General features: G+C 49.2%; 1 protein-coding gene across 1 annotated transcript in view; it reads left to right on the top strand.

The window, feature by feature from the left end:
• LOC144601584 (uncharacterized) overlaps positions 1–19,272 on the top strand; it is a 24,489-nt gene extending 5,217 nt beyond the window's left edge. Inside the window, exons 2-6 of the mRNA XM_078413793.1 lie at positions 700–766; positions 2,913–2,948; positions 5,141–5,253; positions 8,834–9,034; positions 17,898–19,272. Of these exons, the coding sequence (XP_078269919.1) occupies positions 700–766; positions 2,913–2,948; positions 5,141–5,253; positions 8,834–9,034; positions 17,898–17,977 (497 nt within the window). The 3' untranslated portion in view covers positions 17,978–19,272. The remainder of the gene's footprint in view (positions 1–699; positions 767–2,912; positions 2,949–5,140; positions 5,254–8,833; positions 9,035–17,897) is intronic.
• The last annotated feature ends 6,339 nt before the right edge of the window (positions 19,273–25,611 follow it).

Below are 25,611 nucleotides of genomic sequence, written 5' to 3'. Positions count from 1 at the left end.
AACACAAACAGCCATCACAGTGATTGCTCCAGGCACACCCTCACTGTGATGGAAGGCAAAGAAAAGTCTTATCTCCTCCTCATTCTTCTCCCGTGGTGCCACGAGGCGATCGAGGCTCCCGACTTTTGAAGCCCCCACCGGGCGATGGAAAGTCCCAGGGTCGAGCCGAGCAGGTCGATGAAGGTCCTGAGCCCCCACCGGGCGATGGAAAGTGCCGTGGCCAGGCCACGCAGGGCGATGAAGGTCCTGCGAGCGGGTCGATCAAACCTCGCACTCCGGTGCGGTCGAAGCTGCTACGGCTGGAGCTCCCGAAAACCGGTCGCCAGCCAGGGACCTGCGAACTCCCGATGTTGCGGTCTGCAGGGCCCACGGCCGAAGCCTCCGAGATGGTAAGTCCAGGCCCTGCGGCAGGAGTCTTCAAGGTCGATCCCAGCTGGAGGCCGCCGACTCCACGGTGTTAGGCCGAAGCGCAAACGGAGACACAACACGGTAAAGGTCGCATCTCCGTTGATGGAATGGAGGAATTGCCACGATGGGCCGAATGGCCTAATTCTGCTCCTATGACTTATGAATTTATAAACCCAGAAAGATTTGACTCAGAGGCTTGGCTGATAGTTTCTAGTTTTGTATTAATAGTTATTGCATAAGATCAATTTGATTTGATTTAAAATCTCTGTAACGTCTGTATTACTTTGACAGCTGCAACCTCCAAGGTAGACTGCAAGTGGGGTCGGGACGGAGTGACCTGCACGGAGACTAACCACGAGTAAGTAACCAACAATATTGGATGCTTTGACTCTTCTTTGGTTTTTATGAGTTCAAATTGTTGCATCAGAGAATTGGATGAAATCTATAAAATACTGTGTTTTGGAATTAGATTTATAAATACATTACGTCTAAATCGTGGCTTCCACTGTTATTTTATTTCTGAGCTTGGTCTGAATTGGTCTAGGCAAAGAAAATAAGGCAAGGCTCACAATTCAGAACAGTTTATTGTAACCCAATCTAATGCCACATGTAAAATACATGAAAGCGCTGACTAATGGTATTGCACCCAATGTTACATGAAATTACCAAAGGTCTGATCTAAAACAGTTTGGTTGCATTTGGCATGCAAGCTACCCTTTTAACTCCAACATTGTTTATTCTTTAATTCTAAATGTAGTTACACAGCATTCACCATGTTGACCACTTGCACTATAATTGTTGCAAAGTGCCCCTTCCAACACTTTAACCCTTAGCTCAGCAACTCTCTCTCTCTCTCTCTCTCTCCCCCCCTCTCCCTCCCCCTCTCCCTCTCCCTCTCTCTCCCTCACTCTCTCTCTCCCTCACTCTCTCTCTCGCTCTCCCTCCCTCTCCCTCCCTCTCCCCCTCCTCCCCCTCTCTCCTTCTCTCACTCTCTCCTCTCCCTTCCTCTCTCCCTCCATCTTTCCCTCCTCCCTCTCTCTCTTCCTTGCCCTTTCTCTCCCCCTCTCTCCCCCCCCTCTCTGTCTCTCTCTGTCTCTCCCCCTCTCTCCCCCCCCCTCTCTGTCTCTCTCTGTCTCTCTCTGTCTCTCCCCCTCTCCCCCCCCTCTCTCTCTCTCTCCATCTCCCTCACCCTCTCCCTCTCTCCACTCTTAATTTATAACCCCCAAATCATACTTGTGATGATTTAATTAAAGCAGCAGTTTTAATTTATACCTCCACTCGGGGTCAAACTATCAGCATAACAAAAGCTGTTAGCAAATGCTTCCACTAAAGGAGTACAGATGTACAGTAGCTACGCCACAGTCATGTTGGTCTGCATGTCATGCCTAGTTACTTTTTTTTTTTTAATTAATATCCATGCAGAGCACTTTATTGTACAAACAGTGCCTGCAGTATGGCTATTCAGGTAATGGAAATTAGCCTTTACTGAATTCACAAATCACATAAACATTTGAGATATACAATATAATTTTCTAATTGAATTCATGTAGGGCTAATGATTGCTTTACATTCAATTGATTGATATTGAAACAGTTACCAACACAATAAGACCAAAATCTAAAAAGTACCTTTGAAACCAAGTATTGTTAGCAGCCACAAAATCAGTCCGCTGAGTGTTTCCAGTATTTTCTGTTTTGATTCCAAATTTCCAGTATTCAGTAAACTTTTTGCTCTTACTAATTAAATCCATATCAGTCATGGACAGGAAAGTTAAATATAACTATATCGCAGAGCACAATTCTTCACTTTGCAACTTCAAATTTTGTGCCATTTGCAAACTGACGAACCAATCGATCTACATTGTTGTTTATAATCACCATCGAGCGTCCCAGCACCGATGACTGTGGAGCACCACTGTCCACATCATGTGCCCATAGTTTTCTTTGTAATACTATTTCCAAGCCTGGAGTAAGACCTTGTGTAATCACACTCTATATTTCAAAACGATAATGACAAGAATTATTTAATCTTAGAATTTATTCTATTCTGATTTTCTTTAATAGAATTCCAAAATACTCCCTGATTAAAATGAATGTTAACTTATTTTAATAAATTTCCATGAATAACATTTTCTTTGTCTGAAGCATTGGGCTGTGGAGGTTTGCACAGTTTAGGTACACAGAGGCAATATTTTTCATAACATTTTCCAACACGCTGAGTGTTGATCCCATCTCCATTTTATGACAATGTCGTCGAGTCCATCGCACAGATCAAACTCTCCACCATTTACACTTCATGATGTATCGGAAAAGCTCCCAACATAATCAAAGACTTGTCCCACCCTGGACATTCCTCCTATGTGCTCTCAGCGGACAAAAAGATTCAGAAGCTTGAATGTGCACACCACCAGACTCTGGAATAGCTTCTTTCTCCTTTGCCATCAGGCTTCTGAGCAGTATAATTCTTTTTATTAAAATTTTTTAATGTTTATTTTTTATGTCTAGTTACGTTGAAGACATCGCCACATGGATATCGGCCAGGTAAAAAGATCTTTCAAAAATAAATAAGTATATCAGAGTTTGCTTATCATCTTCAAAGGTGCTTCAAAGTGCTCCCACCCTATGGAACTCACTACCCCAAACCGTCAGAGACTCTTCCACACTCACCACATTCAAAACATCACTGAAATCTCACCTGTTCAGTACTGCCTTCAACCACTGAAGGTCACCTCACCTTCTGTCTCCTTTCTCTGTTCGTTCACTTATTTATTTATTTATTTATTCACTTCCCTATGTTCTCTAAATCCCTGTAAAGCGTCTTTGAGTATATGAAAAGCGCTATATAAATGTAATGCATTATTATTATTATTAAAGGTATATTTTAGACATAAAAAATATGTACAGGCAAAACAATACATTCTTTACAATAGCAATACAATACAATAGACAATAGACAATAGGTGCAGGAGGAGGCCATTTGGCCCTTCGAGCCAGCACCGCCATTCATTGTGATCATGGTTGATCATTAACAATCAGTACCCCGTTCCGGCCATCTCCCCATACCCCCATACAACACGATGTGGTGGAATTTTATTTATCCCAGGAGGGAAATTGATCTGCCAACAGCCATAAAACACAAGACACATGAAACATGAAACTGAAGGTGCGAGTGGACAGGATTGGGGATGTGCAAAGATTGGGGGGGGGGGACTAGAGTGACCCAGCAGCAACCCCCCCACCTACTGCAGCCACCCAGAGTGACCCAGCAGCAACCCCCCCACCTACTGCAGCCACCCAGAGTGACCCAGCAGCAACCCCCCCACCTACTGCAGCCACCCAGAGTGACCCAGCAGCAACCCCCCCACCTACTGCAGCCACCCAGAGTGACCCAGCAGCAACCCCCCCACCTACTGCAGCCACCCAGAGTGACCCAGCAGCAACCCCCCACCTACTGCAGCCGGTGCCCACCTGCCTGGAGATGTGCTTCAGAATAATCCCCATGGAGTTTGCAGGAGCATCGCTGCCCTCTGCACGCTGCCCTGTGGCAGGGGAGGCAGGCCCACTTCAGCTTAGTTTGTTGTCCCGTGTACCGAGGTACAGTGAAAAGCTTTTGTCGTGTGCTAACCTGCCAGCGGAAAGACAATTCACGATTAAAATCGAGCCATTCACAGTGTGCAGATACATGATAAGCGAATAACATTTTGTGCAAGGCAAAACCAGTAAAGTCCGATCACAGAGAGCCCGAGGGTCACCGATGAGGTCGATAGAGAGTTTTTCATTGCTCAGCAGGGCAGAACGCCAAGAAAGACATGAAGGCACAAGAGCAGATAGACACAAAAAGCTGGAGTAACTCAGTGGGACAGGCAGCATCTCTGGAGAGAAGGAATGGGTGACGTTTTGGGTCGAGACCCTTCTTCAGACCCGAAACGTCACCCATTCCTTCTCTCCAGAGATGCTGCCTGTCCCACTGAGTTCCTCCAGCTTGTTGTGTCTGTCTTCGGTTTAAATCAGCAACTGCAGTTCCTTCCCACACGAGGCAGAAGAGCAGGTGTGGTGAGGAGATACTGAGGAGGATGGGACAACAAGGTCCATCTGCCTCAATTGCAAGAGCTCTCTGGCAGCACTTATCCAGAGATGCCTCGGTGTAAGGTCTAGTTCCTTTGGACCAACAGCCCATCCCAACCCTTTACTTATGCTCAGCCTTGCTCTCAACCCAAAAACAAAACCACGGGAGTTTAAGTACCCACACCTTGCCCATCCCAATGACCAAGTGAGTGATGGTCCACTGGGCAGCATTGTGGCTCCACTCTCTCTCTTCAGCATTTTATGTTCATCAGTTCATGTGATAGGAGCAGAACTAGGCCATTCGGCCCATCAAGTCTACTCCCCATTCAATCATGGCTGATCTATCCCTCCCTCCTGACCCCATTCTCCTGCCTTCTCCCCATAACCCCCGACACCTGTACTAATCAAGAAGCTATCCATCTCTGCCTTAAATATATCCATTGACTTGGCCTCCACAGCCTTCTGAGGCAAAGAATTCCACAGATTCACCACCCTCTGACTGAAGACATTCCTCCTCATCTCCTTCCTGAAGGAACGTCCTTTCATTCTGGGGCTATGACCTCTGGTCCTGGACTCTCCCACTGGTGGTAACATCCTCCCCACATGCACTCTGTCCAGGCCTCCCATTTCCTCTAATTTTAATTAACCTTCCCTTCTATTTTCCGTAGGTATAAGATAATAATTGGAGTTGTAGTTGGAGTGGTGGTGGGCATCATTGTGGTTGCACTGCTAGTATGGTGCTGCTGCTGGGCCCTTAACAGACCCACACCTCGCCAAACGGGTGAGTAACTGTTCTGGCTGTGGTTTATTATTGTCACCTGCCCTGAGGTAGAGTGCTTATGTGCCATGCAATCGAATCAGATAACACCATCCTTGAATACAGTCAAGCCAAAAGTAAGCACAAACGATAGAACAAAGAAAAATACCGGAGTGCAGAATATGTAAGAAAATAACTGCAGATGCTGGTACAAATCGAAGGTATTTATTTCACAAAATGCTGGAGTAACTCAGCGGTTCAGGCAGCATCTCAGGAGAGAAGGAATGGGTGACGTTTCTTTAGTCTGAAGAAGGGTCTCGACCCGAAACGTCACCAATTCCTTCTCTCCTGAGAGGCTGCCTGACCCGCTGGGTTACTCCAGCATTTTGTGAAATAAATACCTTTGGAGTGTAGAATACAGTTTATTTACAAGTGGAACAGAGATTTAAAAGCATGAAGCAATTGTAATTGTGTCAGATGATAGTGCTTAGTGTTCAGTGTGTTTCGTTTATGTACCAAAGGACAGTGAAAAGGCTTTGTGTCGCCTGTTATCCATTCAGCAAATAGACGATGCATGATTACCATCATGATGCCCACAGTGAACAGATATACAATAAAGAGAATAATCTTTAGTGCAAGATAAAGTCCAGTAAGTTCCATTAAAGATAGTCCAAGAGTCTTCAATGAGGTAGATGGGAGGTCAGGACCCGTTCTCTCGTTGGTGATGGGATGGCTCAGTTGCCTGATAACAGCTGGGGAAGAAACTGTCCCTGAATCTGGAGGTGTGCGTTTTCACACTTCTGTACCTCTTGCCCGATTGGAGAAGGGAGAAGATGGATTGACATCTTCTGGTAAATCCTCTTCTGGGACCAGCACACAAAGTGTCGGCATGTTCGGTAGCCATCTTGCAGTCCATCACCCCGTGTGGCGTCTAGGAACACTTCTGTGGGCAAAGTCACTCAAAATCCAATACTGCGGCATTTGACTAGCCCCCATCGAGGCCAAGGCTGTGGGCAGGAGAGTATTTGAGAACAAAATCTTGACTTGAGCCATTTTTCAGCCTGTGGGCATCTGCTTAAGATTGGCTGCATGGACATGGTGGGACACAGGCCACTTCAATGTGTTGATGGAAGACTGCATCCTGATGCCTTCCTTCCATTGTTGCTAAACTTTGAGTGTTTGAATCTTGAAGGGACTTTGCCAATACTTCACAAAACTTATGAATGGTTCTTCTGAAGGAAGAAAAGATGCCTGCATTGGTCATTCCAAGCACTTTACAGCTTCGATTAGTTTAGGTCAGAGATACAGCGCGGAAACACAGGCTTTACCACGACTAGCAATCCCTGCACACTTACATTATCCTACACAAGCTAGGGACAAATTACAATTTTACCGAAGCCAATTAACCTACAAACCTGTGTACGAAGGAGCTGCACATAACTAAAAGGAATATTCCAAACAACAAGAGGCAGTGCAAACAAAAGAGTTCACTAAGCTAGACACAAAATGTTGGAGTAACTCAGCGGGACAGGCAACATCTCTGGAGAGAAGGAATGGGTGATCCCCGCACATTAGCACTACCCTACACCCAATAGGGACCATGTTTACATTTACCAAGCCAATTAAACTACAAACCTGTATGTCTTTGGAGTGTGGGGGGAAACCGAAGATTTCAGAGAAATCCCACGCAGGTCACGGGGAGAACGTACAAACTCCGTACAGGCAGCACCTGTAGTCGGGATCGAACCCAGGTCTCCGGCGCTGCATTCGCTGTAAGGCAGCAACTCTACCGCTGGGCCACCGTGACTTTCCGACACACTAGTTCACAAAGCTGCCATTGAACTGATTCAATTGAACGCTAACAGTCCACCTGTACAGAATGTGGACATGGCAACAAAAGAGAAACAGGCTGGCTATTTAGGCTCGAATGTCACGCTATCTTGAATCTCGACACACAGCAGAGAGACGATTGATCAACACAATGGGTTAGTTGCATCACTGCCAGATACATCAATACTTAGATGATCGCAGCAAGTATCACCTACTGTGCCTATCCCTCATCATGAGAACAGCAGGGCAGGGATGAAAGCAGGGTGGAAGATGCTCTTAGCAGTGAAGACAGACACAAAATGCTGGAGTAACTCAGCGGGACAGGCAGCATCCCTGGAGAGAAGGAATGAGCCGAGCCCCTTCCTCAGACTGAGAGTCAGGGGAGAGGGACAGAGAGAAAAGATGTGAATACGGGACATCAAAGGGGACGAGGCTCAAGGAGAATGTAGAATGGATCATTGTAAGCTTGAGGAAGGTGACAACGAAGCACACAGAGATAAAATTTAATCTGGGGACAGTCAGACTGGTTGGAGAATTAGGATGGGGTAGGGATGGAGAGAGAGGGAAAGCAAGGGTTACTTGAAGTTAGAGAAACCGCTGGCGTGTAAGCTGCCCACATGTAATATGAGGTACTGTTCCTCCAATTAGCGCTGGGCCTCACTCTGACAGTGGAGGAGGCCCAGGACAGAAAGGTCAGTGTGGGGATGGGAGGGGGGGTAACGTGTTTGGCAACAGAGAGGTCGTGTAGGTTTAGGCTGAGGTGTTCAGTGAAACGATCGCCGAGCCTGCACTTGGTCTCGCCGTTATACAGGAGTCTTCAGTGCAAACCAGCATCTGCAGTTCCTCCGTACAGATTCCACTGGCAGTCAGGGGGAATGCCAAGCTGCCTAGAACCCCTGTCCCATTTAGGCGATGTTTTAGGCGTCTGCAGGCAACTAGGCTGTCACCACACGGTTGCCGGGGTGTCGCCTGTACGGCCGTGAGTCGTCTCCAAAGAGTCGTAGCGTTTTTCTGGTCGCCGCTAGATTTTGAAATGTTTAAAAATTTTCGTCGACTGTTGGCTTGACGCCAATGATCGTAGCTTGACGTCTCCTGACGGGGGCGCTGTTGTAGGTTGTCGCCAGGTTGTCGCCAGGTGACGTAGGTTGTCACCGGTGCTGACTTTGTTGAATTCCATTGGCGACGACCTACGTCAAACCAACAAACCAACAGGTACCGGCGTCAGAACCGGAGGCCAAAATGACGTGAATTGTCTTCAGTTGTCGCCGACACGGTCGTAGCTTGTCACGGGTAGACGTAGGTTGACTTTGGTTGTCGTAGGTTGCCGCCTGTGCGGTCGTAGGTTGTCGTAGGTGCGGTCGTAGGTGGACGTCCTGAGTCGTGACGATTGGGTCGCTGGCTGTCGGTAGCTTGCCGTAGCTTGACGTCACTAGGTGGTAGGTTGTTGTAGCTTGTCGTAGACATTGTCGTAGACTATTGCAGTCACCGGCAGTCGCCTAAAAAAACGCCTAAGTGGGACAGGGCCCTAATTAGGAATTCTATTGTAAAGAAGCTGCCACAAGATGGTTGCACTTAATGAGCTTGCACTTAATTCTGTGATTTTCTATAAACATATTGGCCTCAAATCTGTTGCCACAGAGTGCACTGGTCAGGCATCTCGACAGTGATTATGCGAGATTTTGCTTGCATATTCCAACCAAACATTGTCAGATAACTTTTGGCCGTGGATAGTTCCTTTTATTTAATTAATGTTGGTCTCCTCTTGTTCTTTCAGCTGTTGTCAACACCACTGCTGCAACTGTGGTGCCGATGGGCTATGGACAACCTGTGTCGATGTATCCAGGCTTCCAGGGGTACCAGCCAGTGCCTCTTCAACAGTCCCCTGCACAACTGCCCATGAATGCGACCCCTTGCTCCTATGCTTACCCACAGGCCTGCCAAGCACAGGCATCTCCATACAATCAGGCAGCATCTGGTAAATAAATGTTGCACAACCATGTCCAGATCGACAGACACAAAATGCTGGGGTAACTCAGCGAGACAGGCAGCATCTCCGGAGAGATGGAATGGGTGACGTTTCGGGTCAAGACCCTTCTTCAGACTGAGAGTCTGGGAGGGGGGAAACTTAGAGGAGGGAAAAGGTTCGGAACAAATCAGAGCCCGCACCGATGACTCAGGATAGGTGAAGCCCACAAAGGTCCATTGTTGGCTGTGGAAGAGGTGATAAGAAAGGGATTTGAACAGTGAAACTGGCAGGATGACTAGCATGGGGAGGAAAGGAGAGAAAGGGAATGTAAAGGTTACTTGAAATCAGAGAAATTCATATTTATACCGCAGGGCTGTTCATAGGTTTGTAAAGGGTTTCTGCGCCGAGCTTTCGCCCGACCTAAGGTCCCCGTGCCTTGCTCTGATCCCTTGACCAGGCCGTGCACACTGGTTCCCCGTGAGTGGTTCGACCCACTCACCCCTTACGGTTCTAGACACTGGACTTAGATGCAGGAGCTCTTATAGTGCAGAAAAATTCAACCAGACCAGATTTGAAAACCAGGGTTTAAATGAAAAGGCTTTTATTCAGCGCTTGGGACTATTGTCCACGAATATTTATACATTGCTATATGACATACTTATTAAACACGTACCGAATCACACGAATACTTATACCTATGAATCATTAAACACACACAGTTCCACAGGACATATACCCGAATGCCTTTTTCTCTGAATTCTAAAAACACACAGTTCCACAAAACATACACGAATACCCTTTTACTTATGAATTCTTAAACACACAGTTCTACAAGACATATACACGACTGTAAGATGGGGAACGTACGACGCATCGCAACATTGACCAACACATATTTCAATACACACCCAACGTTTATTAACAACCACCCTTCCCTCTACACTAAACTATGTCCAGGATATGTAGGATTTGGAGTACATGCTCACCATGGGGCTATTACTGGGGTTACTGGCTGTTTGTTTTGCAGTATTTCTTCTCGAGTTGCGTGCCTGTTCCTCTCTCTTGCATCCGTTCTTCTTGCCTGTCGTTTCTTCCTCCTGCATTCGTTTGACTTCCTTCTGACTCTCTTCTTGACTTCAGTTGACTTAACTTGACTTAACTTTTTCACCCAAAAGTAGTGGCCAGTTATACTATTTCTGACCCGTCCTATCTCCCGCCAGATCTTGGAATCTCTTTGTTCAAAAAGATATGTATGAGTTTTTCTTCTGATCTGCGCTTATGTTCGGGGATACCGGGGATGGCCAGACGGTGTTAATTGGGATTTCGTTGTGAGGTGATGGGTGTTAACTGGTTTCCCATCACCTACCAGGTAGTTTTCTATGGGCTATTGTGCCCCCTCACTGAGATGAACTGTTTAGGTCGGCTTGGGGCATTGTGAGTATGCTGATGTCAGCGCCCCAGTGTCTGGACTCCGACCTGGTTTCGTAGGTTTCTGCATGGCCAATACCCATCCTTTGTTCTGGCCGTGGCTTTGCAGAAACCCTAGAGACTGGGTTGTAAGGTTTTTACTTTTTGTGGCTGGTCACGAGGTCCTGCGGCCATTTTAGGACCCACGGACTGTGACATCCTTTGTTAATCTGACCGCAGCCTTTCTCCGCTATCATCCCCAGTCTCTCGTTTAAAATGTCCAAACTGCAGCTCTTTGGTTTGGTGTTGCTTTCCAAATGAGGGAAAACTTCTCAAATCTTACAGTCCCTCCTGTTGATTTGCATAACCCCAGCTTATCGAATCAATTAAATAATGTGGTTGAGCAATGTTTTCCCGATTCTCCATATCCAGACCCCTGAGGTTTTAACTAAACTAGTGTTTCATTGCGAACGTACAGTCCCCATCTTAGGCTGACCTTTACTGCCCGTGTCCCGGGCAAAACTATATTACAAGTATGTACATTTTCATGTCAGACATATACACCTACACCTCATCCCAGGCCGATGCCTCCGCCATCCTCCTAGTGGTGTCAGCTTTAATGTAGGACATGAAAACAACACAACAGCAAAACGATACATTTTTTTACATTCCTTCACAATCACTCTTGATACAAATTCGAAGAGGACAATACAAAAACACAGTTCACTCGGTGCGGAGGGGGCCCGTCCTCCTAGCAGCTTGCGGCTGGGTCCTGCTCGCCCACCCGCACGTAACGGTCTCTCCATTCTCCCTGATATACCCGGTTAGTCTTTCAGTTTCCCTGGGGCACCACTCCGGCAACCGCACCTCGGTGAGGTTTAAAATCACCGAGGCTACCGCGTAGTGCACCCCCTGGTACAATACCTGGTCAGTCAGTATCAGTACCAGGCCATTCCCGGGCTCCTTAGTGGTTTTTGGGCACTCACCCTCCTGTGCTACTACCAGTGGAACTGTGGGAGGTGTTATGCGTGGTCGTGTGATGAGTTCAGTGGCGTTTACCGGGATCGGGGAAAGGGGGACCCCACAAGCCCGCGAGCTAACATCCCACCTCATCCCCTTACCGTCATCCTGCCACTGTCTCTGGAAAAATATGCTGTTGCCCGTGGGGCAGCGATACCTCGAACCCCACATACACATATAAATCCCCTCATCCGGTTCCCACCATTTGTCCCAACACACACTCAACTGTTCTTTAGTCCCAGAAATAGTCCTGTGAGTGTCGTTGTCAAGTCTCTCCCACTCAACAGTGGAGTTGGCCATTGTCCTGCTCGTTTTCCTCAGCCACCACCGCCTGCTCGAGCGGACCTTCCCCGTGCATACCAGGCAGATCCTTTTGCCAACGGTGGCGCTGATCTTTTGGGCGATGATCTTGACTCTCGGGCACAATAATGAGGTGTCCCGATAAGCAAAACCTGGGGCGCTGGAATACTCTGAAGAGTTCGATCCCAGCCACCCCGGCCACCGGCCTTCATGGAAGTAAACTGCGGTCTCCTCCGCTTCTCTCCTTCCAGTCCCATCGGTCGCGATGGGAGCCGTGTCCCCGGAGCAGCCGTAGACGATGATGTCCTTGGTGCGGCCCCGATAGGTCCACCCACATCCGATCGCCGTGGCAAAGATCCACCATACGAGTGCCTCCTTCCACTCCAGAAAACAGATAAAGAAGAATGGTATAGCCAGCCTCTTGGGGAGCGCTTGGCTTTGTTAAACGCCTCTGCGGGCGGGTCTCTTGACCCCCAGCCTGCACCCCACACCCACACATCCTGGACGCATCAACTTTATTTAAACTCTAACTATTCCCACAAAACTTATCTAAAATACTTAAACTTATCTATATTACCTAAAATATCCATATTACCTAACCCTTATCTATAATAGCTTATCCTTATCTAAGATTACCTAAAATATAATACAGCGCCGCCTTCCCAGGGCGGCTCAGCTAATCCCTGTCAGGGCTGCAGCGGTTCATCTCCTGCGGCTGCACCACACTGTCTCCCACCTTTGATCCTCCGCAGCCTGTCGCTGCCTGTCGGGGGCTAGGCCTCCTCTGAAACGTTAGCTCCCTCCTCCTTACTTGGCTCCCGTACCTCGGGGTGTGATTGACATCTGGCCAAAACTTTCTACGTTGGGGTTTCCTGCTGGACCTACGGAGAATCACCTTAGGCACTGCCCCCTGGACAGCCTGGCTGAGGACCGGTTCCTGCCGTGTCGCAGCTCGGGTACCCCCGCAGCTGCCGACCCTGGCCCCTCCTCATCCAGCTCTGCCCCCTTGGTGCTGGGTATACCCGCGGCATCCGGCCTCACCCTGCCTGTACCTACAGGTGGTGAGCCTCCGCCCGCTACCCCCGCCTTCCTGGTGCTTGAGTCGGGGACGTTACTGTCGTCCCCCTCCAACTCCCCTTCCTCCGTAATGGGATCCAGCCCCTGGTCGAGCTGATCAGACTCTTCCTCGTTCGAATCCCACCCAAAACGGGAGACCCTCCATTCCTGGAGAATGTCCTCCCCCCTCACGCAGGCAACCTTGCCTGTCTGCGTGACCTGCCTCATCCTTGGCTGTGAACGCGCGCCAGCCTGTTCCTTCCCCGTGAACCCCGCCAGTGCGAAAGGGACCCCCGTGGACAGGGGAGAGTCAAAGGGTTCCTCTGTGTGGACCACGGTGCATGAAGCCCCCGTGTCCAACAGATAATTGCCCCTTTGCCTCTCCACTACCATCTCCACAAGCGGCCTCTTCCACGCATCGTAGCGGAGAGGACACAGATAGGCAGGCTGTGCGGGCTGATGTCATTGGGGAATGTCCAGTGCCCCCCTCGCACCCGGGGAGCCGGTAGCGACTGCTACCTTCCCCTGGGCGGCCATGAGGGACTGCATCACCTCGATCATCGTTTCGATGATCTCGGGCTTAACTGGGACCTCGGCGCGCAGGGTGGTGCCAACCCTATCTTCCTTGGTGTGGGCCCTGCAATCCTTCTGCCAGTGCCCCACCTTACCGCACCTGAAACACTTGGACTGTGCGGTAGGGTTACCCTCCTGTCGCCACCCCTTTTGGGCCAGTGCAGTAGCCTCCGCTACGTGCACCTTCCCTTTTACGAGTCGGGTAGACGTGCTCCGGGTGTTTCTATACCCTACCGTGAGATGGTCCAAAACCGCCTCCTCCGTGCTATTTGTGGGATCAAACCAAGCTTTCGCCTGTTCCCTGACGGCTGCCAGGCTGTTTGACACCAAGCATCGGAGCCACTGGGCTCTCCCATTTCCGACCAGGACATCCCGCGCGGGGACGTGCGGGCAGCTGCTTTGATACACTGTCCACAGTCGCGCCGCAAAAACCCTTGGGGGTTCTCCCTCCATCTGGAGGGTCCTCTCCAATCGGGCAAATGGACCCTCATCGCTCATCCCCAAGACTTCCAGGACCTCGTCCCGCAGGAGATCGTAGGTCCTGGTCCCTCTTTTACTCTCATCTGAGAGGCATTGGAGGATCGAGCTGTCCAGGGAGAACAGCAACAATTTTGCCCGTTCTCCCTCGTCACAACCGTTGATTGCGGCGGTTTGCTCTATCTCCCTAAAATGCAGCGAAGGGTCCCCTGATTCGGACAATTTAATTACATGCCCGATCATAGCTCTTAACTGCTGGGAGTTGTGGGGCACCACGATCTCGCTCTGAATGGGTCCTGTGTACCCATTCAGCGCGGTGGGTCCCCGTCTGGTTTCCAGGACCGGGCACATGGGCGCCGGTGCCGAGTCCTCGACCGGGAGCTCCTCTCTCTCTCTCTCCCCTACACTACCCCTTTTCCAGGATGCCTCGTAGCTAGGGGAATTGTGGAGTCTGGGGGCTGAAGCCACCATGGTCTTTCTAGGGATCGGAACCGGGACCTTCGCACCCGCTAGTGACTGGCCCGCGGGGGGGTTCATCAAACAGACCAGCCCGCTTGCTTTATTTAAAGCACCCCGCAGACCCTCTATCTCCTGCAGGCAGGCCCCGTGGTCGGCCCCTTCCGACCTGTCCTCCAAAACCATTTTATAGGCTGCCCTAACTCCCTTAAGTTTCTCTTCCTGGGTCTCCAGCTGGTGGCTCAGGAAAGCGCACTGCTCCCTGAGCTTGCCCTTACTGCGCATAGCCTCAGTGATCTGACACTCCATCAGCTCTACCCTGGCTTCGTGGCGGTTGGTCACGACCCGGCGCTCCTTGTTTAAAGAGTCCAGAGCCTCAATCAACTGGTTCCCACCCGCAGCCTTCTCCTCTACCTCCTCCTGAAGGTCCCTGATCTGGGCTGCCTGTGCCACAACCACGCGGTCCAAAATCTGGACCTGCTTTTTATAGCAGGTCAGCCAGACCGCCTTCTCTACAGATTTCTTGTGGGCTTTACTGGCCGTCCACCGGATCGCTGCATCCAGTGGGCGCTTGTCATCTAATAAAACACACATCCATTGTTTGGTGATATTCACCTTGCTAAAAACATAGTCCGCAATGCGCTCGTCCATTACATCCCTAGTTTTAAAATCCTTTTCTGGTACACTATCATCCTGCTGCCAGTGTCCCTTCGTGGTCGCCATTATCTGTAAGGGGTTTCTGCGCCGAGCTTTCGCCCGACCTAAGGTCCCCGTGCCTTGCTCTGATCCCTTGACCAGGCCGTGCATACTGGTTCCCCGTGAGTGGTTCGACCCACTCACCCCTTACGGTTCTAGACACTGGACTTAGATGCAGGAGCTCTTATAGTGCAGAAAAATTCAACCAGACCAGATTTGAAAACCAGGGTTTAAATGAAAAGGCTTTTATTCAGCGCTTGGGACTATTGTCCACGAATATTTATACATTGCTATATGACATACTTATTAAACACGTACCGAATCACACGAATACTTATACCTATGAATCATTAAACACACACAGTTCCACAGGACATATACCCGAATGCCTTTTTCTCTGAATTCTAAAAACACACAGTTCCACAAAACATACACGAATACCCTTTTACTTATGAATTCTTAAACACACAGTTCTACAAGACATATACACGACTGTAAGATGGGGAACGTACGACGCATCGCAACATTGACCAACACATATTTCAATACACACCCAACGTTTATTAACAACCACCCTTCCCTCTACACTAAACTATGTCCAGGATATGTAGGATTTGGAGTACATGCTCACCATGGGGCTATTACTGGGGTTACTGGCTGTTTGTTTTGCAGTATTTCTTCTCGAGTTGCGTGCCTGTTCCTCTCTCTTGCATCCGTTCTTCTTGCCTGTCGTTTCTTCCTCCTGCATTCGTTTGACTTCCTTCTGACTCTCTTCTTGACTTCAGTTGACTTAACTTGACTTAACTTTTTCACCCAAAAGTAGTGGCCAGTTATACTATTTCTGACCCGTCCTATCTCCCGCCAGATCTTGGAATCTCTTTGTTCAAAAAGATATGTATGAGTTTTTCTTCTGATCTGCGCTTATGTTCGGGGATACCGGGGATGGCCAGACGGTGTTAATTGGGATTTCGTTGTGAGGTGATGGGTGTTAACTGGTTTCCCATCACCTACCAGGTAGTTTTCTATGGGCTATTGTGCCCCCTCACTGAGATGAACTGTTTAGGTCGGCTTGGGGCATTGTGAGTATGCTGATGTCAGCGCCCCAGTGTCTGGACTCCGACCTGGTTTCGTAGGTTTCTGCATGGCCAATACCCATCCTTTGTTCTGGCCGTGGCTTTGCAGAAACCCTAGAGACTGGGTTGTAAGGTTTTTACTTTTTGTGGCTGGTCACGAGGTCCTGCGGCCATTTTAGGACCCACGGACTGTGACATCCTTTGTTAATCTGACCGCAGCCTTTCTCCGCTATCATCCCCAGTCTCTCGTTTAAAATGTCCAAACTGCAGCTCTTTGGTTTGGTGTTGCTTTCCAAATGAGGGAAAACTTCTCAAATCTTACAGGTTCATAATTTGTAGGAGCAAAATTAGGACATTTAGACGATTAAGTCTACTCTGCCATTCAATCATGGCATTCTCCTGCCTTCTCCCCATAACCCCTGACACCCTTACGAATCAAGAATCTGTCAATCTCCACATTAAAAATATCCATTGACTTGGCCTCCACAGCCATCTGTGGCTATGAATTCCACAGATTCACCGCTCTCTAATTAAAGAAATTCCTCCTCATCTTTCTAAAAGTATGTCTGTCCTTTTATGCTGAGGCTGTGAGCTCTAGTCCTAGACTCTCCCACTAGTGGAAACATCCTCTCCACATCCACTCTATCCAAGCCTTTCACCATTCGGTAAGTTTCAATGAGGGTCCCCCCCCCCCCCCCCCCCCTCATCCTTCTAAACTCCAGCGAATACAGGCCCAGTGTCGTCAAACGCTCATCATACGTCAACCCAATCATTCCTGGGATCGTTCTCGTAAACCTCGCGTGGACCCTCTCCAGAGCCGGCCCACCCTTCCTCAGATATGGGGCCCTTCCTTGCGGAGGATGTAGCCTAACCTCACTGACAGGGGGTGGCATGAAATCTCAGGTGCATGTCGTCGTGGCTGGATGCATAAATCCTTTTGGGGCTTTTCAAAGGCATCCGGACCACAGGTTGTGTATACAATCCTAAGATCCTGGCCAGTAAAATGTTTGCCTGCAACTACACCAACTTGCTACTGAGACGGTCTGCGTCCATTGTGGGTGGTTGGGGAGGAAGCCCATTGGTTGGAGATGGGAAGGACCTGGAGTATTGATGAGCCAGTCTAGATTTGTACCACCCCACCATTGACAAGTCCAGTATAGTTTGGGGTCTGGTGACGCCACTCCCATTTATTTACTGATTGCTCAAGTAAGTAAGCCAAAAATAACAGGCGGTGAGGTTAATTATGTGTCCTTAGTTTACAGTTATTCTCCAATTATCTTCTAAAGTGTCATGACATAAAATGGCCTGTAAACATGATTTACATTGATGGGTTCAATACACAGTGAAGAATTTGGGGAAATTTGAACCCTTTCACTTACTTTCGCATGCACAGTTAAATAAATAGCACACCAACTGTGCCAGAGAGGCACGGCGACGTAATGGTAGAGCTACTGCCTTACAACGCAAGAGACCCCGGTTCGATCCCGACTACGTGTGTTTGTCTGCACGGAGTTTGTCCGTTCTCCCCGTGACTTGCGTGCGTTTTCTCCGAGATCTTTGGTTTCCTCGCACACTCCAAAGACATATAGGTTTGTCGGTTAATTGGCTTGGTATAAATGTAAACTGTCCCTAGTGTGTGTAGGGTAGTGTTAGTGTGCTGGTGTTAATGTACAGATAGGCGTGGGCTCGGTGGGCTGTAGGGCCTGTTTCCGCGCTGTATCTCTAAACTCTAAACCAAACTAAACTAAAGTTCACAGGCTGTTTTGCCCATTATTTGATGCTAACATTTCATGACTTTGCTTTTATTGTAACAGGTGCACAACCTTCGCAGGTTCCGACCGGAGGCATGAATGATAATCCAGAATTTGTCAATACAGCGCAAACCAACATATGAACAAAACCACCAGCCACACCCAAGAAATGCTTCTGCCTGCTTTCATCCCTCCCAATATTCGTTAACCAAGTCCAAGGCTGGGTGAGATAGGAGAGTTCAGAGAAAATCTAAACAGAAGTTGTGCTAGAAAAAGTTAGAGAAGAGTACTGTCAGAACAAAAACAACTTTAGAAGTTAACACATTTGTCTGTCTCTGTCATGTCTGTCATGTAATTCCATTATAGACAATAGGTGCAGGAGTAGGCCATTCAGCCCTTCGAGCCAGCACCGCTGGCTCACTATTATAATAGTGATGCTCATAATAGCATCACTATTATGGTGAGCAGAAATGTCTTTCTACCTAATAATGTCTCATCTGAATTAAGGTCCTTGGTCCTTAGCACAAACTGAAGTTCCCTCCCTGACCCTAATTTCTTTGTTACCCTCAGACTTGGCTGCTTTAAGGCACTCCTGCCTAACATTTTACACGCAGACTCCATGCAGCTTAACGTCTAAAACTCTGCTGCCTCAAATCTAAACTTCCCATTACGTTTTCAAATCCCCAGGGCGATTCCTTTTCCTGACACCATCTATAGCTTCCTATGGGCCTTCTTCAACACCCTTGGTCCCATTGAATACAAGGCTCACAGATTCAGTTGCTCCACTGCAGCGTGCTTGCCTTCAGGTGCCTGGGGATAAACTCTCAGGCTTGCTTTTCTTCCTCGTTTACTGGCTTTAAAGTGCTCATTTAAATCCACCTCTTTCACCATGTTTTTGGCCAGATGTTCTACTACCGTATTATTTTTAATGGTTAGTGCAAAAGCAGAGAACTCCAACTCAGACTTGGAGCTGTGTCACTGACTGTACCTGTGATGTAGACAAATCCGGACCGTGGGGCCTGGTAACTTATTCAAGGGAAGTCCAACTTCAAAAAGGGGCTCAGGCTAAACTGCCCAAATGAATGATAAATATTCCCATCTGATTTTCTTGCTTTCATGCTAACAATGATGAATAAAAGGTCATCTTACAATAATAGGACTTGTTACATTCCTGAAAAGATTATTATAGTTAAAGGTCTTTAGTTCTACTGTTTGTATTGTTTGATACATTCTAGCTTTTTGGCATGCCTCATAAAACAGGTTATATGTAGAAAAACATGTTGGGTTCAGGTAAAGTAAGCAAGTAAGCTGGATTTCATCTGTGAGCTTAACAGTAATAAGATGGTGACACCATGTTTTGTGTTAGTTTAAGCTGATTTTTGATCTCGCAAATTTAAAATCTGTTTTGATTTTTCAGATTTATGTTTCCTTTAATAAATTTCTTTTTAAAATATTCTTAATCAGACCTTGTTGCCGATTTTGACCTTTGTGGTGTGTTCCAGGGCTGCTCTGCTTGACAATAATATGGGCGGCATGGTGCCGGGGACTCGGGTTCCATCCTGACTACGGGCGCCGTCTGTACGGAGTTTGTACGTTCTCCCCGTGACCTGCGTGGGTTTTCTCCGAGATCTTCGGTTTCCTCCCACACTCCAAAGACGTACAGTTATGTAGGTTAATTGGCTGGGTAAATGTAAAAATTGTCCCTAGTGGGTGTAGGATAGTGCTAATGTGCGGGGATCGCTGGTCGGCGCAGACCCGGTGGGCCGAAGGGCCTGTTTCCCCAATGCATCTCTAAACTAAACTAAACTAATATAAAAAGATAAAATGATTAACTTCCTGTGCGGCAATGAATCATCTTACGAAACATGTCTAAATACTCTAGATCTGCAAATAGTGCAGAGTTTCTTCACCACACGGCTATGAATAAAAATAGGTGTCCAAGACAAAAAGAACATTAATACCCATTATTCACAAACCCAGGGTGTTCCAGAGACCTTTGCAGCTTCTAAAATATTATGTGCTCTCTCTACTGTAAAGTGGTAAACTTCATAATCTATTACACAAAGCAAGTGCTACAAAAGTTAGAAGATACAAGACCATATCATGTTTTTTTTTCATTGATGTCAGTCAGGGAATTAATATTAGCCAAAACATTTGGGGAGTTCTGCTCAGAGTGATACAATGTGGAAACATGCCCTTCGGCCTAACTCGCCCACACCGGCCAACAATGTCCCAGCTACACTAGTCCCACTTGCCTGCACTTGGTCCATAACCCTCCAAACCTGTCCTATCCATGTCCCTGTCTAACTGTTTCTTAAATGATGGGATAGTCCCAGCATCAACTACCTCCTCTGGCAGCTTGTTCCATTCACCCACCACCCTTCTCTTTGAAATTGTGCCATCGAAACGAATGGGGACTGAGAATCATAGCTGATGGTCAGGATGGTGACTCACACAGAGTGGAACTCCTATCCAAACTCTATTTACACTAACGTCTCTGGACTGGTGCCTGAAACCACAACTCCTTGGCAGAGAAGCAGCCATTCCATTGGGATTATTCATTTTCCATAATCAATGGTAGAGTTGCTGCCTTACAACGCCAGAGACCCGGGTTCAAACCTGACTATGGGTGCTGTCTGCACTGAGTTTGTACGTTCTCCCTGTTTCCTGCATGGGTTTTCTCGAGGATCTTCAGTTTCCTCACGTACTACAAAGACATGCAGGCTTGTAGGTTAATTAGCTTGGTATAAATGTTAATTGCACCTAGTGTGTGTCGGTTAGCAACACGCGGAACGGCCCTTCATAGACCCTCTGCAACGGGGAACGATGGGCATCCCTGCGCAGAAACACAAATCCACAGTCCTTCAAGGCAGGCGGTTCATGCACCATGGGACACCCGTGACGCAAAGTAGGAACGGGAGCCAGGGAACCCACTCGCGCCCGGAGGGATGCCAAAACCGACGGAACCGAGGGCTGCTGACCAGAGGACTCCGGAAGGAAATCCCCGGGCACTCTGAGTGGCGAGCCATATACCAGTTCCGCGGACGAAGTTCCGAGTTCCTGCTTTGGAGCAGTACGGATGCCCAAAAGGACCCAGGGGAGCTGGTCTGCCCAGTCAGGGCCGTCCAGCCGCTCACTGAGGGCCGCCTTAAGTTACCTGTGAAACCGTTCCACGAGCCCATTAGCCTGTGGGTGGTACGCCGTGGTCTGCTGCAACCGGGAACCGTACAGCTCCGCTAGCGTAGCCCAAAGGGTAGAGGTGAATTGGGACCCCCCGGTCGGTGGTAATGACGGACGGAACACCGAAACGGGCCACCCAATGGAGGGAAAGGGATCGGGCACAAGAGGCGGCGGAGGTGTCGGACAACGGGAAATCCTCCGGCCAATGGGTAAATCGGTCAACCACCGTGAGTAGGTGAATGTAGCCCCTGGAGGAAGGTAAATGCCCAACTAAATCAATGTGAATATGAAAAAAACGGACCGCAGGGACTGCAAACTCCTGCACCGGAGGTTGGACATGCTGGTGAACTTTAGCGGTCTGGCAGGGAACACAGGAACGGGCCCAAGCGGCTACTTGTTTCCGCAGGCCATGCCACACAAACCTAGCGGCCACTAAGGCAGAGGTGGAGCGGATGGACGGGTGCGCCAGGCCATGAATGGCATCAAACACCCGGCGCTGAAGGGCGGCCGGCACCACCGGCCTAGGGCGGGGAAGGGAAACATCACACCAGACTTTTGTACCCGCAGGCCCGCAAGCCACATGGGCCAACTTCAACCCCGAAGTGGTGGACTGGTATGCTGAGGCAGTGTCTGCCAGGAGCTGTGCCTCCGCAAGCTCCTGGAAATCCACCTCGCATTCCACCGCTGAAATTGGGGAAATGGCTGGCCTGGACAGGGCATCAGCAACGGCATTAAGCTTACCCGCGACGTGTCGGACATCGGTCGTAAACTCTGAGATGGCAGTCAGGTGCCGCTGCTGGCGGGCCGACCATGGGTCGGACACTTTCGAAAAAGCAAAAGTCAATGGTTTGTGGTCCGTAAAGGCCACAAATGGGCGGCCTTCTAGAAAATACCTAAAGTGGCGGACAGCTAAATAGAGAGCCAGAAGCTCTCGGTCAAAGGCGCTACACTTCAGCTCAGCCGGATTAAGCTGTAGGCTGAAAAACGCCAAGGGCTGCCAACTGCCATCCACCTGCTGTTCCAAAACCCCTCCCACCGCCACGTCCGACGCATCGACCGTCAGGGCCATGGGGGCGGAGGTGGACGAGCATGGTGGCGTCTGCCAGAGCCACTTTACCTGCCTCAAAGGCCGTCTCAGCGGCCGCGGACCACTCCAACTCGACAGGTTTGCCTGCGAGACACTGGAAGAGCGGACGCATGACCCTTGCCGCTGCCGGTACGAACCTATGGTAGAAATTCACCGTCCCCACGAACTCCTGCAACCCCTTTACTGTGGTGGGCCGCGGGAAGGCACGGACAGCCTCCACTTTTTTGGGCAAAGCTGTGGCGCCGGCAGAGGTGATCCGGTGTCCTAAAAAATCAAGAGAGTGGAGGCCAAATTGACACTTGGAGGGGTGGATGATGAGCCCGTGGTCTTGAAGTCGCCGGAACACGGACCACAAATGGACCAGGTGTTCCTGCTCCGAGCGACTGGCGACCAGGATATCATCCAAATAAATGAAAACAAAAGACAAATCCCGACCAACATGGTCCATAAGCCGCTGGAAAGCCTGTGCCGCGTTTTTCAAACCGAAAGGCATACGCAACCATTCGAACAACCCGAACGGGGTGATCGTGGCAGTCTTCGGTATGTCTTCCGGACGCACAGGAATCTGGTGGTAACCCCGCACCAAATCAATTTTGGAGAACACTATGGCACCTTCCAGCCCCGATGAGAAGTCCTGGATGTGTGGTATGGGGTAGTGGTCTGCCGTGGTGACGGCGTTAAGGCGTCGGTAATCTCCACATGGTCTCCACCCCCCAGATGCTTTGGAGACCATATGCAACGGAGAGGCCCACGGGCTGTCGGACTGACGGACAATGCCCATTTGTTCCATCTTGTGGAATTCTTCACGCGCCACCATCAGTTTGTCCGGCGGCAACCTCCGAGCCCGAGCGAAAACGGGGGGCCCCTCGGTGGGAATGTGATGGACAACGCCGTGCCGGGCAGAAGGGGCGTCGAAACGCTGAACGAGCAGCTCCGGAAACTCAGCCCGGACCGCAGCATACGGGTCGGAGGCCGTGACAACGGCCTGGACAGTCGGGCTGGGCGGGGTGGCCAGCGGTGGAGCAGCTGGGCTCATCGCTGCTAGCGGAGGGTCCGAGGCCTTTACCTCAGACGTCGGGAACCAGTGAAAAGGCCCAGAGGAAATCTGCGCCCATGATCGCCTGACCGACATCCGCGACAATGAACGACCACTCGTACGTGCGGGTGCCGAAAGCCAGAGACATTGCCCGCGTACCATACGTGCGGATAGGGCTACCGTTGACCGCGATGAGAGTAGGCCCTCTCTTACCCGATCGGGCTGCGAGGTCGGTCGGCGATACGATGCTGACTATGGCTCCCGTGTCGACCAAGAACTCTGTGTCTGTGTATCGATCCCTGACGTAGAGGCGTCGGTTCTGGCCAATCGCAACTGCCTCTATGTACGATCGGGACTGGGTGAGTTCTCCCAGACTGGTGAGCAGCACACTGGGTCACGTGGCAGGGATCAGTGGTGGAGAATTGGAAAGATCGTGGGGTGAGGAAGCGAAGACTCAAGGTGACCTTGACCAGCGCACAGAGAGAGAGAGAGTCATGTAGCTGGAGACCCTGACCGCAGAAGGTCACGTATCTCTGTGAATGACAGGCTTGGTGACCTGAGCCTAAAACTGCATTGTTCACTGGAGACCTTCTGTTAGAATGGGGTCTCTCTTGAGAAATGTGTTAATTTTATCAGTACCTTTAGGAAAAAAGGGTAGCAAGATTCAAGATTTAAGATTCAATTTATTGTCACATGTACCAATTAAGGTTCAGTGATATATGAGTTACCATACAGCCACATTAAGTGAAAAGCAACAAGACACACAGCCACATAAAATAAAATTTAACGTAAACATCCACCACAGCGGATTCCACATCCCTCACTGTGATGGAAGGTAATAAAGTTCAATCACTTCCTCTTTGTTCACCCGCGGTCGGGGCTGTTGAACCGTCTGCGGTCGCCGCTGTCGACTGTCCGAGGCCCTCGCGTCAGGATGATCGAAACTCCCCGTGTCGGGACGGTTGAAACACTCTCCGCGGCGTGGAGCTCCCGAGTCGGCCTCTTCTTACCAGAGACCACGGGCTTCACGGTGTTAAAGCCCACAGGCCCCGTGGTTGGAGCTCTACACAGTCGATCCTCGGCAAAGGATCGCAGCTCCCAATGTTAAAGTCCGCACCGCGCCCGCGGCTTGGAGCCCCGGGCCGGTCTCCAGGAAAGGCCGCCAACTCCTCGATGTTAGTTCAGTGATCGTACAAGGGGGAAGAGAGTTGTAAAAACAAGCCTGAAGGCTTTGTGTCTCAATGCAAGGAGTATACGTAATAAGGTGGATGAATTAAATGTGGAGATAGTTATTAATGATTATGATATAGTTGGGATTACGGAGACATGGCTCCAGGGTGGCCAAGGCTGGGAGCTCAACATCCAGGGATATTCTATATTCAGGCGGGATAGACAGAAAGGAAAAGGAGGTGGGGTAGCGTTACTGGTTAGAGAGGAGATTAAAGCAGTGGAAAGGAAGGACATTAGCTTGGAGGAAGTGGAATCGATATGGGTAGAGCTACGAAACACTAAGGGGCAGAAAACGCTAGTGGGAGTTGTGTACAGGCCACCTAACAGCAGTAGGGAGGTTGGGGATGGCATCAAGCAGGAAATTAGAAATGCATGCACTAAAGGCGCAGCAGTTATAATGGGTGACTTCAATCTACATATAGATTGGGTGAACCAAACTGGCAGGGGTGCTGAGGAAGAGGATTTCTTGGAATGTTTGAGAGATGGTTTTCTAAACCAACATGTCGAGGAACCAACGAGAGAACAGGCCATTCTAGACTGGGTATTGAGTAATGAGGAAGGGTTAGTTAGCAGTCTTGTTGTGCGAGGCCCCTTGGGCAAGAGTGATCATAATATGGTAGAGTTCTTCATTAGGATGGAGAGTGACAAAGTCGATACAGAAACAAGTGTTCTGAACTTAAAGAAAGGTAACTTTGAGGGTATGAGGCGTGAATTGTCCAAGATAGACTGGCGATTGATGCTGAAAGGGTTGACGGTGGACATGCAATGGAAGGCATTTAAAGGTCGCATGGATGAACTACAACAAGTATTCATCCCAGTTTGGCAAAAGAACAAACCAGGAAAGGTAGTGCATCCGTGGCTAACAAGGGAAATCAAGGATAGTATTAAAACAAAAGATGAAGCATACAGATTAGCCAGAAAAAGTAGCATACCAGAGGACTGGGAGAAATTCAGAGTCCAGCAGAGGAGGACAAAGGGCTTAATTAGGAAAGGGAAAATAGATTATGGGGGAAAACTGGCAAGGAACATAAAAACAGACTGCAAAAGCTTTTATAGATATGTCAAGAGAAAAAGATTAGTTAAGGCAAATGTAGGTCCCTTGCAGTCGGAAACAGGTGAATTGATCATAGGGAACAAGGAGATGGCAGACCAATTGAACAAATACTTTGGTTCTGTCTTCACTAAGGAAGACATAAACCGTCTGCCGGAAATAGCGGGGGACCGGGGGTCTAAAGAGATGGAGG

Source organism: Rhinoraja longicauda, chromosome 17 (assembly GCF_053455715.1).
Source record: "Rhinoraja longicauda isolate Sanriku21f chromosome 17, sRhiLon1.1, whole genome shotgun sequence".
In the NCBI taxonomy this organism is placed as follows: Eukaryota; Metazoa; Chordata; class Chondrichthyes; order Rajiformes; family Arhynchobatidae; genus Rhinoraja; species Rhinoraja longicauda.
This window is presented reverse-complemented; position numbering and strand designations above follow the sequence as displayed.